This window comes from Myodes glareolus, chromosome 13 (assembly GCF_982192425.1).
Source record: "Myodes glareolus chromosome 13, mMyoGla1.1, whole genome shotgun sequence".
Lineage (NCBI taxonomy): Eukaryota > Metazoa > Chordata > Mammalia > Rodentia > Cricetidae > Myodes > Myodes glareolus.
In genome coordinates this window covers 50,140,445-50,155,198 of record NC_142038.1, presented here as the reverse complement: position 1 = coordinate 50,155,198, position 14,754 = coordinate 50,140,445, and the positions used below count along the sequence as shown (strand labels likewise).

The 14,754-nt window shown below is 41.7% G+C and overlaps 1 protein-coding gene and 1 pseudogene across 1 annotated transcript; one reads left to right on the top strand and one right to left on the bottom strand.

Moving 5' to 3' along the window:
• Nucleotides 1–1,735: 1,735 nt before the first annotated feature.
• LOC148120014 (uncharacterized) lies at nt 1,736–5,088 on the bottom strand (annotated as a pseudogene).
• Nucleotides 5,089–11,537: 6,449 nt separating this feature from the next.
• On the top strand, nt 11,538–14,258 carry LOC125390227 (protocadherin alpha-2-like). Its single transcript, XM_087896270.1, has 2 exons — nt 11,538–14,043; nt 14,235–14,258. The coding sequence occupies exons 1-2, from the start codon at nt 11,653–11,655 to the stop codon at nt 14,256–14,258; spliced, it is 2,415 nt and encodes an 804-aa protein (XP_087752396.1). The 5' UTR covers nt 11,538–11,652.
• Nucleotides 14,259–14,754: the final 496 nt, after the last annotated feature.

Below are 14,754 nucleotides of genomic sequence, written 5' to 3'. Positions count from 1 at the left end.
CGGATATTCTAATTCATTGGTCATGCAGAGAGAGTGAGTTTGCAACATTGATTAAAATAAAGGCTCTTTGCTTTTACTTATGGGACTCGGTCTCCTTTGTTGGCTTTTGTGGGGACCCATGGATTTGGGCATAACAGAGCTTGCTTGGTGTCAGAGGGCAGAGCTAGCTACTAGTTGACCAAAATTAACTATAGAAGTTTGAAGGACTCTAGGCAGAGAGGAGACAGGAAGTAGTAAGGCAGGCCTGAGAGAGGATCTTGGCCCCTTTTGGGTGGAGGAACATTAGAGGTAGGAATTAATTGGCGGCTGCTCCCTGCTTCTCTGATCTTTCAGGTTCTTACCTCAATATTTGACTCCCAATTTTTTATTGATAAAGATTAATCAAGTTAGTGTTTCACATTATTATTATTTGTGTTCCCATATAAGGTATAAACATGACACTTTTAAGCATACAGCTTCTGTTCTCTGACTCTTATTGCAGAAATTCCTCTTTTGTGAGGCTAGAAATATAGTTCAATTGTTGAGTATTTTTTTTAAAATAATTTATTTATTTTTATATTATGTGCATTGGTGTTTTGCCTGCATATATGTCTGTGTGAGGGACATGGATCCCTTGGAACTGGAGTTACAGATAGTTGTGAGCTGCCATGTGGATATTGGGAATTGAACTCAGGTCTTCCGAAAGAGCAGTCAGTGTTCTTAACTGTTGAGTCATCTCTCCAGCCCTGTACAGTATTTCTTAAGAATACTCACATTCATAGGTTCAACTACTGGAGACTAAAAGCATTTCTTACCTTTCCCCCCATAACTTTCAAGACTATTTCTGTGATGTGTTTGTTGGTTTCTTTCTGTTGCCCTATTTGAAACACTTTCAATAATTAACTGAAGTAACTGAATTTGAATGAAGAATTTTATACCCTTGAGACAATTTTCAGAGACATTAAAGCAGTTGTTATTTTACAGTTTCTTTACAGTTTCTTGTAACTTGGGAGAACATAGGTCTGGGGAGATCTGTATACTTTCATGCTTAGGCTTACACCAAGATATATACATATATATATATATGTATATATATATATGTATAAATGTGTATACACAATTCTCTATACCAGTGGGTTCAACATCCATGAGAATAACCAAATGTAGATAGAAAAGTTTGTAGCGTTGTATCTGTGATGAACATGTGAAGGATTTGCTTTTTAAGCAATTAAGTATAACAGTTGTTTACATTTTTTATATATCCTTAGATATTGTGAGTAATTCAGAGGTTATATAAAGTGATTTGGAGGGCATGCATAATCACATACAAGTTATGTGCCATTTTTTTATGAAGGACTTGAGCATCTATAGATGGTAATCAACTTAAGGGAGAGGGATGTGTCCTGAAATGAGTGCTCCATGGATACTGTGACTCTAAAGGACTTCAGACCCATTTGATGCACATACATAAGAGTTACAGTGTAGGTGGTGACTACTCACAGTAAATAAAATTATATGAAAATATGAATCACTTCATGATGGTTATTGTATTTCCTATTTCAAAAATTTCTTCTGTTACCTGTATCAGCTACTTATTTACTAAGACTTTCTTTTTCATTGATGAACCTTTGTATTGTATTGAATTTCAGATATATTGGAAATAACAAAAGAAATGGCCTTGGTGATGAAATAGTCTCAGAAACCTTTATTAGTGAACACTAAAGGTTCTATTATTGCAAATAACCCAGTTAAATTTTTTGAGATGGTCTCACTTATGCATCCCTGACTAGCCTGTGACTCACTAAATAGATCAGGATGGCCTCAAACTTACATAGACTGGTCTACACAGTGAGTTCTGTAAGGGCTACAAACACTGAGATCTTGCCTGAAAAACAAAACAAATCAAAAACAATCAAACAAAAACTAAAAAGCAAAACAAATGGGACATTATGTTGTAAGAAATAGCAAAGTTATATCCTCAAATATCTTCACTTAACATTTACAGTACTAGAATATGAAGTTGTTCACAGTGAAGAAATATTAAGTGTGTTTCTAAAATTATCAAAAATATGTATTTGGTAGCTATCATTTTGTAAATCTACATATAAATTATCGTATAGTTTATAAATATGTCACCAAGCTGTCTTCGAATAAAGTAGACTTTAGTGATCAAAAGTTTTAAGTTAAAACTTGTTACAATTATGATTATCTAGTAATTGAAATTCGTGAGCCAATAAATCTTTTTTACTTTTTTTTTTTGTCATACAGGATTTCTCTATCTCTGTCTGACCTGGAACTCACGATGTAGACCCTAGAGTTCTACCTGCCTCTGCCTTCACGCTGAGTGCTGGGATTAAAGGAATGCACTATCATGCACCACTTACTAAATACAATGATAAAGAGACGATTAAAGCATATCTTTAATTTTCTCAAACCCAATTGTACTGCCTTTACGATTATAGGTCAATAAAAACATTGGATTACATACTCGCAAATGATATTCAAACTGCCTTGGATCTTCAAACTACGAAATTTATAAATGATTGTTTTGAGTACTTCGCCATACAGAAGCTACTTTGAAAGACAAATGAATGGATGTCAAATCCACATTGGCCACATGGTGTCGCTGTACACCATAAAGTCTTGAAGCTGGAAAGGAGGGACTGATAAAACCGAAGGGAGGAAGCTTCATTTCGTCATCAGTAGAGAAAAGACAAAAATGGTGAGGAGACAAATGCTTGAAACCATGAAGTTAGAAAGTATGATCTTGGAGTGACAGTTGTACGAAAGGTACAGTGCTTTTGCGATGCTTTTTTCCAGGCTCGGAGGCCTGAGAGCCCTGCGCTTGCTGTTGCTCTCGCTTCTGCTCCTCGCAGCCTGGGAGGCAGGGAGTGGCCAGCTCCACTACTCCGTCCCCGAGGAGGCCAAACACGGAACCTTCGTGGGCCGCATCGCTCAGGACCTGGGGCTGGAGCTAGCGGAACTGGTGCCCCGCCTGTTCAGGGTGGCGTCCAAGGACCGCGGGGACCTTCTGGAGGTAAATCTGCAGAATGGTATTTTGTTTGTGAATTCTCGGATCGACCGGGAGGCGCTGTGCGGGCGGAGCGCGGAGTGTAGCATCCACCTGGAGGTGATCGTGGACCGGCCGCTGCAGGTCTTTCACGTGGATGTGAAGGTTAAGGATATTAATGATAACCCACCGGTTTTTAAAGGCTCAGAACAAAGGATAGTTATTCCTGAAAATAGACAGCCAGGCTCGCGATTTCCACTAGAGGGCGCGGCGGACGCAGATATTGGCGCTAATTCTCTTCTAATTTACACGCTGAGCCCCGCTGACTACTTTTCTTTGAAGGTAGAGACGACTGACGAACTCAGTAAATCCCTTTCTCTTGAGCTGAGAAAATCTTTGGATAGAGAAGAAACACCAGAACTTCGGTTATTACTGACAGCCACTGATGGGGGCAAGCCAGAACTGGAGGGGACAGTTCGGCTGCAGATTACTGTGCTCGACGTTAATGACAATGCCCCCCTGTTTGACCAGGCCGTCTACAGAGCCCAGCTAGTAGAATCTACAGCGAATGGAACTTTAGTGACCACATTAAATGCTTCTGACGCTGATGAAGGCGTAAACGGTGAAGTTGTGTTTTCCTTTGGCAATGATGTTTCTCCTGACATTCAAGAAAAATTCAAAGTGGATTCTATTTCTGGAGAAATTAGAGTGATCGGTGACCTGGATTATGAAAAAATAAAATCTTATGAAATTCAAGTAAAGGCAGTTGATAAAGGGACTCCCCCGATGTCAAATCACTGCAAGGTTTTGGTGAAAGTACTGGATTTAAATGATAACACTCCCGAGCTGGAGGTCACGTCCTTATCTTTGCCCATCAAAGAGGATGCTCCTATTAGCACTGTCATCGCCCTCATCAAGGTATCCGACCTTGACTCAGGTGCCAACGGGCAGGTGACCTGCTCCCTGGCTCCTCATGTCCCCTTCAAGCTGGTGTCCACCTTCAAAAATTACTATTCGCTCGTGCTGGACAGCACCTTGGACCGAGAGACCACACCTCTCTATAGAGTGGTGGTGACAGCCCGGGACGGGGGCTCGCCCTCACTGTGGGCCACAGCCAGCGTGTCCGTGGAGGTGGCTGATGTGAACGACAACGTGCCCACGTTCGCGCAGCCCGAATACACGGTGTTCGTGAAGGAGAACAACCTGCCTGGCGCCCACATCTTCACGGTGTCAGCCACGGACGCAGATGCGCAGGAGAACGCGCTGGTGTCCTACTCGCTGGTGGAGAGGCGGGTGGGCGAGCGCTTGCTGTCGAGCTTCGTGTCTGTGCACGCGGAGAGCGGCAAGGTGTTCGCGCTGCAGCCTCTGGACCATGAGGAGCTGGAGCTGCTGCAGTTCCAGGTGAGCGCGCGGGATGCTGGTGTGCCTTCCCTGGGTAGCAATGTGACTCTGCAGGTTTTTGTGCTGGACGAGAATGACAACGCGCCCTCGTTGCTGGGACCTCAGGCGGGCAGCGCAGTGAGCGAACTGGTGTCCCGGACAGTGGGTGCAGGCCATGTGGTGACAAAGGTGCGCGCAGTAGACGCAGACTCTGGCTACAATGCATGGCTGTCTTATGAACTGCAACCTTCAACAGGTGGCGCACGCAGCCCGTTCCGGGTGGGACTGTACACGGGTGAGGTCAGCACTACACGTGTCCTAGATGAGGCTGATGCTCCACGACAGCGTCTGTTGGTGCTGGTGAAAGATCATGGCGAGCCGGTGCAGACTGCCACTGCTACCGTGTTGGTATCTCTGGTGGAAAGCGGACAGATTCAGAAAGCCTCCTTGCCTGTATTAACCGGTGCAGTGGGCTCTCAGGCATCGCTGGTGGATGTCAACGTGTACCTGATCATCGCCATCTGCGCGGTGTCCAGCCTGTTGGTGCTCACGCTGCTGCTGTACACCGCGCTGCGCTGCTCGGCAACGTCCACTGATGGAGCCTGTGCTCCGGGGAAGCCCGTGCTGGTGTGCTCCAGCGCGGTGGGCAGCTGGTCATACTCACAGCAGAGGCGGCAGAGGGTGTGCTCTGGAGAGGGTCCGCCCAAGACCGACCTCATGGCCTTCAGCCCTGGCCTCTCTCCGGGTTTGAATATATCGGAAAGAAGTGAGCAGCCAGAAGGAAATTCGGATCTTTCTGGAAATGTAAGTCCAAATTTGAGCTATGATTTCAAATTCTGTTTAGATTTAACTTCACTTTTTAAATCATTTCAATGATACTTAAAATGTATTCAGGGTGTTTAATGACTTTTAACAAATCATACCTTTGCAAATACTCTATTTGCAGTTGCATAATAATTGAAGCTAGGAAGCAACATAGATGCAAATTTTTGTATTCTTTTATTTATATGGTAGGAAGCTTTAAAAACATTTCAGCATTATTAGTGTTAATTTTGGTACTATTGATGATAGGGATAGAGCTGAGGGCCTCATGAATGCTAGCCAAATACAGTGCTGGTCACCTTTAACATGGGCTCTCAATTCTTGTGAAGTGTCTTGCTTTGCAGAAATAATTGTAGGCAAAGTTACAGAAATCATCTGCTTTCTCTCTACATTGCTAAATTTCAAAGGGGGCAAATAAAAAGACTTGCAGCACTGTGACTATGTATCTATATCTATATCTATAAAATATATAAACTATAATATGTTGTTAGTACTTTAATTTTCACATTAAAATAACCAACTTGTTTCTGGTGCTGTTCCCTGGTTTAAAAGATTAATTATTACATGAACTTGTGTCTTGCATGATCCAGTCAAGGACACTTAGTGACCACCTCACACTTAATTGCCAGTCTCCCCAAACTTTCTTTTTTTTCTTTTAATCCTTCTGATATATATTTTATTAGGTGAAACTTTTTCCCTTTACAGATGAAATTGTTGAGGCCAAGAAAAATTAAGTTCAGGATAATTACTATTTTTTTCAAAAATGATATAATATTTATTACAGTCTATTGCACTTGATTAAATATTTAAAGTTGTTTTCAATGGGAGAATTTTGCAGGTATTCAATATTAAATTCTATTTAAATTCAAAGTAAAAAAGCAAGAGAAAGTTGGAGTAACTTTTTCCAAACAAAACTGAACTACGTACAAATCCCTGATGATCCTTTTCTAGAAATGAATGTTGATATAAAAAGAAAGAAAAGAAAATTCTTTACACCAGTTGTTCAGAAGAGGAATAAAGATCTCTTCGAATTTGATTCATAATCATTATGTTGATCAATAATGAGTAACATTTTATTACATGCAGTATATTACAGAAGTTTTAACAACCAGTTGATACACTTTAGATACAGGTCTCTATGACTTTTCTAACCACTTAGTCAATAGTTTGTTAAATCTGTGGGGGGGGGGGGTACATGTGTCTACATGTATGTGCTCTCCTGTGCACGCAGATGTGGAGGTCAGTAACTAATGTTAGGTATCTTCCTCAATCACTCTGTACCCTTTTTTTTGGTTCAGGTAGTTCATTGTTTTTCTAGACTGGCTGGGCATGCAGATGCTGGGGACCTGAACTCAGGCCCTAAGGCTTGCACAGCATACTTCACCCACTGGGCCATCTCCACAGCCTCTGCTACAATGTTTTATTTCTTCTGAAGTTACACAAGTATTAAGTGAATGCACCTTGTTGGCTAAACATTCAAATGAACACACAGAAAAGACCCTTAAAGCTCCCCTTGTAAAAGGACAGCACCAATAGATGTGCTAACCTGAAAGGAAGGAAGCTCAACAGGTCACAACCCTAGACAAGAACTATGGGCAACTAAGGAATACTACGAGCAGGAGATATAGTCTTTCCCAGGGAAGAGCACATCAACTAGTTACCCAATACCACATGCTCAGCCCTAAAAACATATACACAAGTAACATTATACAGACTGAGCATGTAGTTATTAGGTACACCTGATATATATGCCTGTGTGTGTATGTATGTATGTATACCTGTATTATAGTACACCTGATGTGTATGTATATATATGTATATATATACACATATATATGTCTAACATACCTGCTATATATCAGGTATACCTAAATACCACATGCTCAATCTGTATAATATATATGTATATATATATATATATCTGTATATATATACACACATATGTGTGTGTGTATAAACAAAGAAAAAGAAGCCAAATTTGAAGAGCAAGGGAGAATACATAAAAGAGCTTGGAGAGAGGAAAGAGAAGAGGAAATAATATAATTATATTAAAACTTCAAAAAACACTTGTAAAACATTCTACAATATGATAGCTAAGCTTTTTGAGATTGGGGTGAAAGTTGACAGAGTATTGTTTAGAGCATTGAAAGACATAGGCCAAAGCATGTGCCTGCAACTTTCTAAATATTAATATTATTATACCAAGTCATTGGGCAAGAATAACCACAAAATAATTTTTGGAATAATAACGCTAAAAAATACTTTCAATTTTCTCTAAATGTGAGATAAACCTGAAGGATTACATAATTGGAGAGAATAGATTCAGAAATCATACCTTAGTATGTCTCCATAGCTCTATTCACTAGCTATGTGAATATTGGCTGGAGAGAGACATTCAGTATTTACCACCATTCACTCAAGAACATGTTAAAAAAAAAAAGAACATGTTGACAGCGTATAATATGAAGAGTCCTGCAATAGAACCCAAAACACACAGAACACAGAGTATATATTCAAGAAATATTTTATCCTGTTTACAGTAACAATTGAGTTATAAAACATGTTGAATTTGGTGTTATGAACCCTTTCAGTTTTCACTGTCAAACCATCACACCCATGAAAGAAAACATCATCCTATGTGTGACTTAAAAAAATAAAGATAGATGATGCTGATCATGCTTAACCAATTCTCTAGAAAGAAAGTGATACAAGGGGGACCATTCCTTCTTTATGCAAATCATTTTCAGAAACTTGGGATTCTCGGGACAGCAACTTTAGTGTAAAACTAAAGTAAGTTTATGGAAAATATTCTGAAAATGGAAATTAAAATGTTAAAAAAAGCCAAGAGGTGGTGCCACACACCATTAATCCCAGAACTTTAGAGGCAGAGGCAGGTGAATCTCTGAGTTTGAGGCCAGACTGGTCTACAAAGTGAGTTCCAGGATGGCCAGAGCTATACAAAGAAACCTTGTCCCAAAGAACAGACAAACAAAACAAACAAGAAAATAACCAGACGTGGTGGTGCACACCTTTAATCCCAGTACTTGGGAGGCAGAGGTGATGGATCTCTGAGTTGGAGGCCACCCTGGTTTGCAATGCAAGCTCCAGACTTTCCAGGGCTACACAGAAAAATCCTGTCTCAAAAAAAGGAAAAAATTGGGAGGGATAGAGAGAATTTTTTGAAGCTAAACTGAAAAATTGTAAGTAGAAGATTGATGTAGGAGTGTCATCTGTCTCTGTGTTACTTTCATTGGTTAATAAAGAAACTGCTTGACCTGATAGGTCAGAACGTAGGTGGGTGGAGTAGACAGAACAGAATGCTGCGAGAAAGACACAGAGTCAGGCAGATGCCCTGAATCTCCGACCCCAGACGGATGTAGGTTAGGATCTTTCAAGGTAAGCCATGACCTTGTGGTGATACACACATTATTAGAAATGGGTTAATAAATCAATATGTAAGAGTTAGCCAATAAGAGGCCACAGATAACAGGTCAGGCAGTGTTTAAATGAATACAGTTTCCGTGTAATTATTTCGGGTAAAGTTAACTGGGCGGTGGGGAGCCAGGTGGGACGAAAAGCAGCCCGCCACTCCTTCTACAGAAGATATTGTCCTTTATTTAAGTCAAAAAAAACTTGAATTGGTTGGCATTTGAGGCTACAATGACTTAACTCATTATATGAGAAAGTTTATCTAGATTTGTGGGCTGGAGAGACGGATGAGTGGTTAAGAGCTCTGGCTGCTCTTCCAGAGGACCCAGGTTTGAATCCCAGAGCCTACATGGTGGTTCAAAATCATTTGTAACTCTGGTTCCAGAAGGACTGATGTCCTCTTCTAGATTGTGGGTGCTAGGCATGTCTGTGATGCACAAATATACATACAGGCAAGACACCTACATATGTAAAATAAAATTGAATAAAGGAATTAGTTTAGATGAAAAATATAGTTATATCAGAGTGCTTTACTTAAATATTAATCATAAAATTATAAATAGAACCCATCATCTTTTGATAATACCAATAACTTTTCAAATTTGTCTGGAAGAACCCAGTCTGGTGGCACATACATGTCCTTGGGTGATGGAGGCATGAGAATCTGAATTTTTTTTTGGCTTGGTTTTATTGAGATAGGGCAGCTCTGAACCCTGTCCTGGAACTAACTCTTGTAGACCAGTCTGGCCTCGAACTCATAGAGATCCACCTGCCTCTGCCTCCCAAGCGCTGGGATTAAAGGTGTGCACCAGCAAGGGTCTGAATTTAAAGGCCAATCTCTGCTACAGACCAAGTTTGAGGCTAGCCTGAGCTGTAAGCGACACTGCCTTAACAACCAAATGAAGAAACAAAACCCAATAATAACAATAATAAACCCCAAACAAATGACCTTAATGTGTTTGGATAGGCCTTCATATGACTACATTGTGGTCACAACACTTGAGATAATTACATTGTAGATAAAAGATCAGAGCAACTATTCTTTCTGTGCCATGATGATTCTTATAAAGTGTAAAAGTTTTCTAGAATAGCTCATTCTATTAACTCGGGGGTGAATCTCAAATATTAGTCACTATTATAAAAAGGCATGGGTTTAGGGCTGCAAAGTTTGGAAAGTGGCTGTAGTTTATGGGATGCTATTATAGAATGAAAGGAAGACTGAAATATGGAGTAGTGTTGTGAATTAATATTTAACATGAATGTGAATGGAATTTCCATTGATTGCTGTTGTTCTTGTCCCTCAGAATATTTCAATAGTTTTTTTTCTTCTTTCACAACATTTTAATAAAATGCTTATTCCACTAGGCCCCTTTGTTCCTTTACACGGCTTGTCTCTACTTTCATCATATATATATGTATATATATAGTATGTATATATGTATGTATTTATGTTATATATTACATATATGTGTATTTATATCTGATTTTATCTAACTAGCTATATAAAAATCTAAAAACCATGATTAAAAGAACACATGGGATATTTTTCTCTCTGAATATACTTTGTCTTTGGTTATCTCCAGTTGTATTTATTTTGCTGCAAGAGTGAATAAGTGGAATAACTTTAAGACACTGGACTCAAGAAAAAGTTATTAATATTATTATTTCAAGATAGTGCTTTTCTATTTAGTCTTGTCTGTCCTGGAACTCTCTTTGTAGCCCAGACTGGACACAAACTCAAAGATCTATCTGCCTTTGCCTCCCGAATGCTGGGATTGGAGGTGTGCACCACTACACCCAGCTCAAAGAAAAGTTATTAAAGCTTCTAGATCCAGGAAAATCTATCCGTCAATGCTGTTTTAAATGGACACTGTAAATTTTGAAGTTCATTTTGTTTTCTTCTAAGAAAAATAAAAGCGGGTTTTTTTGACATACATAAAGTAGCAAGTATGTAACTTGATATGAACTTTGCTAACTGACACATTCCTCCATTCATTTTAAATGATCCCAATACCACCTTTATTTAAGTTTAATATTTTTACATGTGAAGGAACTAGCTAAAAATTAATAAATAAAAGATACTTTCATGTAACTAACACTGAAACGAAATCAGTTTATTATTCTTGCATGAATATTCGAATATAAAAGAAAGATAATAATCCTAAAATCAACTATATTTCTCATATGACAAGCTAATGTAACCTACAAACAATTCAAAACTCAAGATTATAAATATCAGGAGTGTATTCAAGCATATTTTCATTGAACAAAAGTACCCTTTGATTTTGGTGTGCTTGCTCTGAAGAAGTGCTAAAAAATTACAAAAGAACTGAAAACAAGATCTCCAAGAGATATTTGTACATTTGCATCGGTATCAGCTCTATTTACAAGAACCAAGAGCCAGAGGAATCCAATTGCTCATGGATGGTTGAATGGACTCACAAAATGCAGCGTTGGAATCACAAAATGCAGCAATGGAATCATTCAGCAGTAAGAAAAGAAATCCTGTAACAGGCTACAACACCGATGAGCCTTCTAAACATTATGTTAGTTGGAAAAGCAAGTCCCAAAACACAGCAAAACAAAGAACTCTACCCCAGAGCAGCAAACCCTTACAAATCCTGTAGGATTTTACTTACACCGTGGTGAAACTCAGAAAACGGAAGTAGAATGGTAGTTACCATGGGCAAAGACGGGGAAACTGGAATTGATGTCTAATATATATAATTTTTCAGCTTTACAAGAAGAAAGTTTTCAACACTGTGAATATACTTAGCACTACTGAAGTTTGCATTTGAAGTTAATACGGTAAACTTTTCATTTACAGTTAATACGGTAAAGTTCGAATCAGATTAGCCACAGGGTGTCGCTGTCCACCAGAGAATGTTCTCTAAGAAGGCAAATACCCAGAGTCTCTTTGTTACTCCAGATAAAACGACAGGAGAAGCAGCAGGATTTAGCAGGTGTTAGATTATTTCATTGCTTTTAAACATGATCATTTAATTTGGCCAACTCACGGAGGACTAGAGGTGATGCCTTCTTTGAGAGGGGGCCCAGACGTCAGGCAGTGTCTGCTGCTCTGGCTTCTGCTCCTTGCAACCTGGGAGGCAGGGAGCGGCCAGCTCCACTACTCCATCCCCGAGGAGGCCAAACACGGAACCTTCGTGGGCCGCATCGCTCAGGACCTGGGGCTGGAGCTGGCAGAACTGGTGCCCCGCCTGTTCAGGGTGGCGTCCAAGGACCGCGGGGACCTTCTGGAGGTAAATCTGCAGAATGGCATTTTGTTTGTGAATTCTCGGATCGACCGGGAGGCGCTGTGCGGGCGGAGTGCGGAGTGTAGCATCCACCTGGAGGTGATCGTGGACCGGCCGCTGCAGGTTTTCCACGTGGAGGTGGAGGTGAGGGACATTAACGACAACCCGCCGCTATTTCCGACGACAGAAAAAACTATCCAATTTCACGAATCGAGACTGCTAGACTCGCGGTTTCCTTTAGAGGGAGCTTCGGATGCAGATGTAGGAGCAAATGCTCTTCTGTCCTATAAGCTCAGTCCCAGCGAGTTTTTCTTTCTAGATGTTCAAACAAATGATGAACTCAGCCAATCGCTGTTTCTTGTGCTGGGAAAATCTCTGGACAGAGAGGAAAATGCTGAGGTGAAATTGTTACTGGTAGCTACGGATGGAGGCAAGCCTGAACTCACGGGTTCTGTTCAAATACTCATTAAGGTGTTAGACGTGAATGACAACGAGCCCACTTTCCCCCAATCTGTTTACAAAGTTCAGTTGTTAGAGAACACTGCAAACGGAACCTTGGTGGTGAAATTAAATGCGTCTGATGCAGATGAAGGACCAAATAGTGAGATTGTGTATTCACTGAGTAGTGATGTGTCTTCTATCACACGGACAAAGTTCCAAATAGACCCCACCTCGGGAGAAATCAGAACGAAGGGGGAATTAGACTACGAAGAAAGGACATCTTATGAAATTCAGGTCATTGCATCTGACAAGGGAACCCCACCAATGTCAGGACATTGCAAAATTTCAGTAAAACTCGTGGATATCAATGACAATACACCGGAAGTCTCGATAACGTCTCTCTCACTACCAGTCCAAGAAAATGCTCCACTGGGCGCTGTTATCGCCCTCATCTCAGTGACAGATCGTGACTCAGGAATCAACGGTCAGGTGACCTGCTCCCTGACCCCTCATGTCCCCTTCAAGCTGGTGTCCACCTTCAAGAATCACTATTCACTTGTGCTGGACAGCGCCTTGGACCGAGAGACCACACCTGACTATAAGGTGGTAGTGACAGCCCGGGACGGGGGCTCGCCCTCACTGTGGGTCACCGCCAGCGTGTCCGTGGAGGTGGCTGATGTGAATGACAACGTGCCCGCGTTCGCGCAGCCCGAATACACGGTGTTCGTGAAGGAGAACAACCTGCCTGGCGCCCACATCTTCACGGTGTCGGCCATGGACGCAGATGCGCAGGAGAACGCGCTGGTGTCCTACTCGCTGGTGGAGAGGCGGGTGGGTGAGCGCTCACTGTCGAGCTTCGTGTCTGTGCATGCGGAGAGCGGCAAGGTGTTCGCCCTGCAGCCTCTGGACCATGAGGAGCTGGAGCTGCTGGAGTTCCAGGTGAGCGCGTGGGATGCTGGTGTGCCTTCCCTGGGCAGCAATGTGACTCTGCAGGTGTTTGTGCTGGACGAGAACGACAATGCACCCACGCTGCTGCCCCACGGAGCCGTGGGAGCGGTAGGGGCAGTGAGTGAGTTTGTGCCTAGATCAGTGGGTTCGGGTCACGTGGTCACCAAGGTGAGAGCAGTGGATGCAGACTCTGGTTACAATGCTTGGCTCTCTTATGAACTGCAGACGTCGGCAGGCAATTCCCGAAGCCTGTTCCGCGTGGGCCTATATACTGGCGAGATCAGCACCACACGCGCCCTGGATGAAGCGGATGCGCTGCACCAGCGCCTGCTGGTGCTGGTGAAGGATCATGGTGAACCCGCGCTGACTGCCACAGCCACAGTGCTAGTTTCTCTGCTTGAGAACAGCCACGCTCCAAAAGCCTCATCAAAAACGTTGGTAGATGCCATTGGTCAAGAGGCATCGCTGGTGGATGTCAACGTGTACCTGATCATCGCCATCTGTGCGGTGTCCAGCCTGTTGGTGCTCACGCTGCTACTGTACACCGCGCTGCGCTGCTCGGCGATGCCCACCGATGGAACCAGTGCTCCGGGGAAGCCCGTGCTGGTGTGCTCCAGCGCGGTGGGGACCTGGTCATACTCACAGCAGAGGCGGCAGAGGGTTTGCTCTGGAGAGGGTCCGCCCAAGACCGACCTCATGGCCTTCAGCCCCAGCCTATCCCAAGGTCCAGAATCAGCAGAGGAGAGACAGCCACCCTTAGAGTCAGAATACTTAGCAAAGGTAGGCTTAAGATTTTTTTTCTTGCCAAGAACGTTACTATTTATGTATTGTTCATGATTTGAGCTAATTATTCAGACCTAACACTCTGCCTTTATTTTATATCACTGTGCTGTTGTGAGATACTTGTGTATTAAGTATCAAATTCCTGTCCACAGAATAATTCTCTTAAATATTCTCACTTTCATTGTTAGGTTCATGACGAAATCTCTGTGTGAGTAATCAGACCTTGAATAATTGGAAAAAACACCCAGGAAAACCTGCTATTTAAACATTTGTTTATTTACTTATTTATTTATTATTGTGTGTGTTCATGATGCTGGTGTGTGGCTGTAGGTGTGTGATTTGAGGTCCTACAGTGTGTGGACCTCAAGGGACACTTTGTGTAGTTGGTTCTCTTTACCTTTATTCGGGCTGTAGCAAGCTAAGGCAGGTCACCAGCCTTGCTAGGCAAGACTTTTACCTGCTGAGCCAACTCACTGGCACCAAAGCATAATAATTCAATATTACTCCTAAATGTTTTCCTTTCAAAGATGTAAAAGCCCAAATTAGAAAATTTAAAAGGACTTTAAAATTTAGGACATTTCTAAACATAGATTTCTACCCATTGTATCAGAGTCTGTTTAGAGTAATATAATCTTTACTCCGGAAATTTTCCAGATTTTCTCTTTAAAATATGAATGCCAGGCTCTATATATCATTGACCTTTACAAT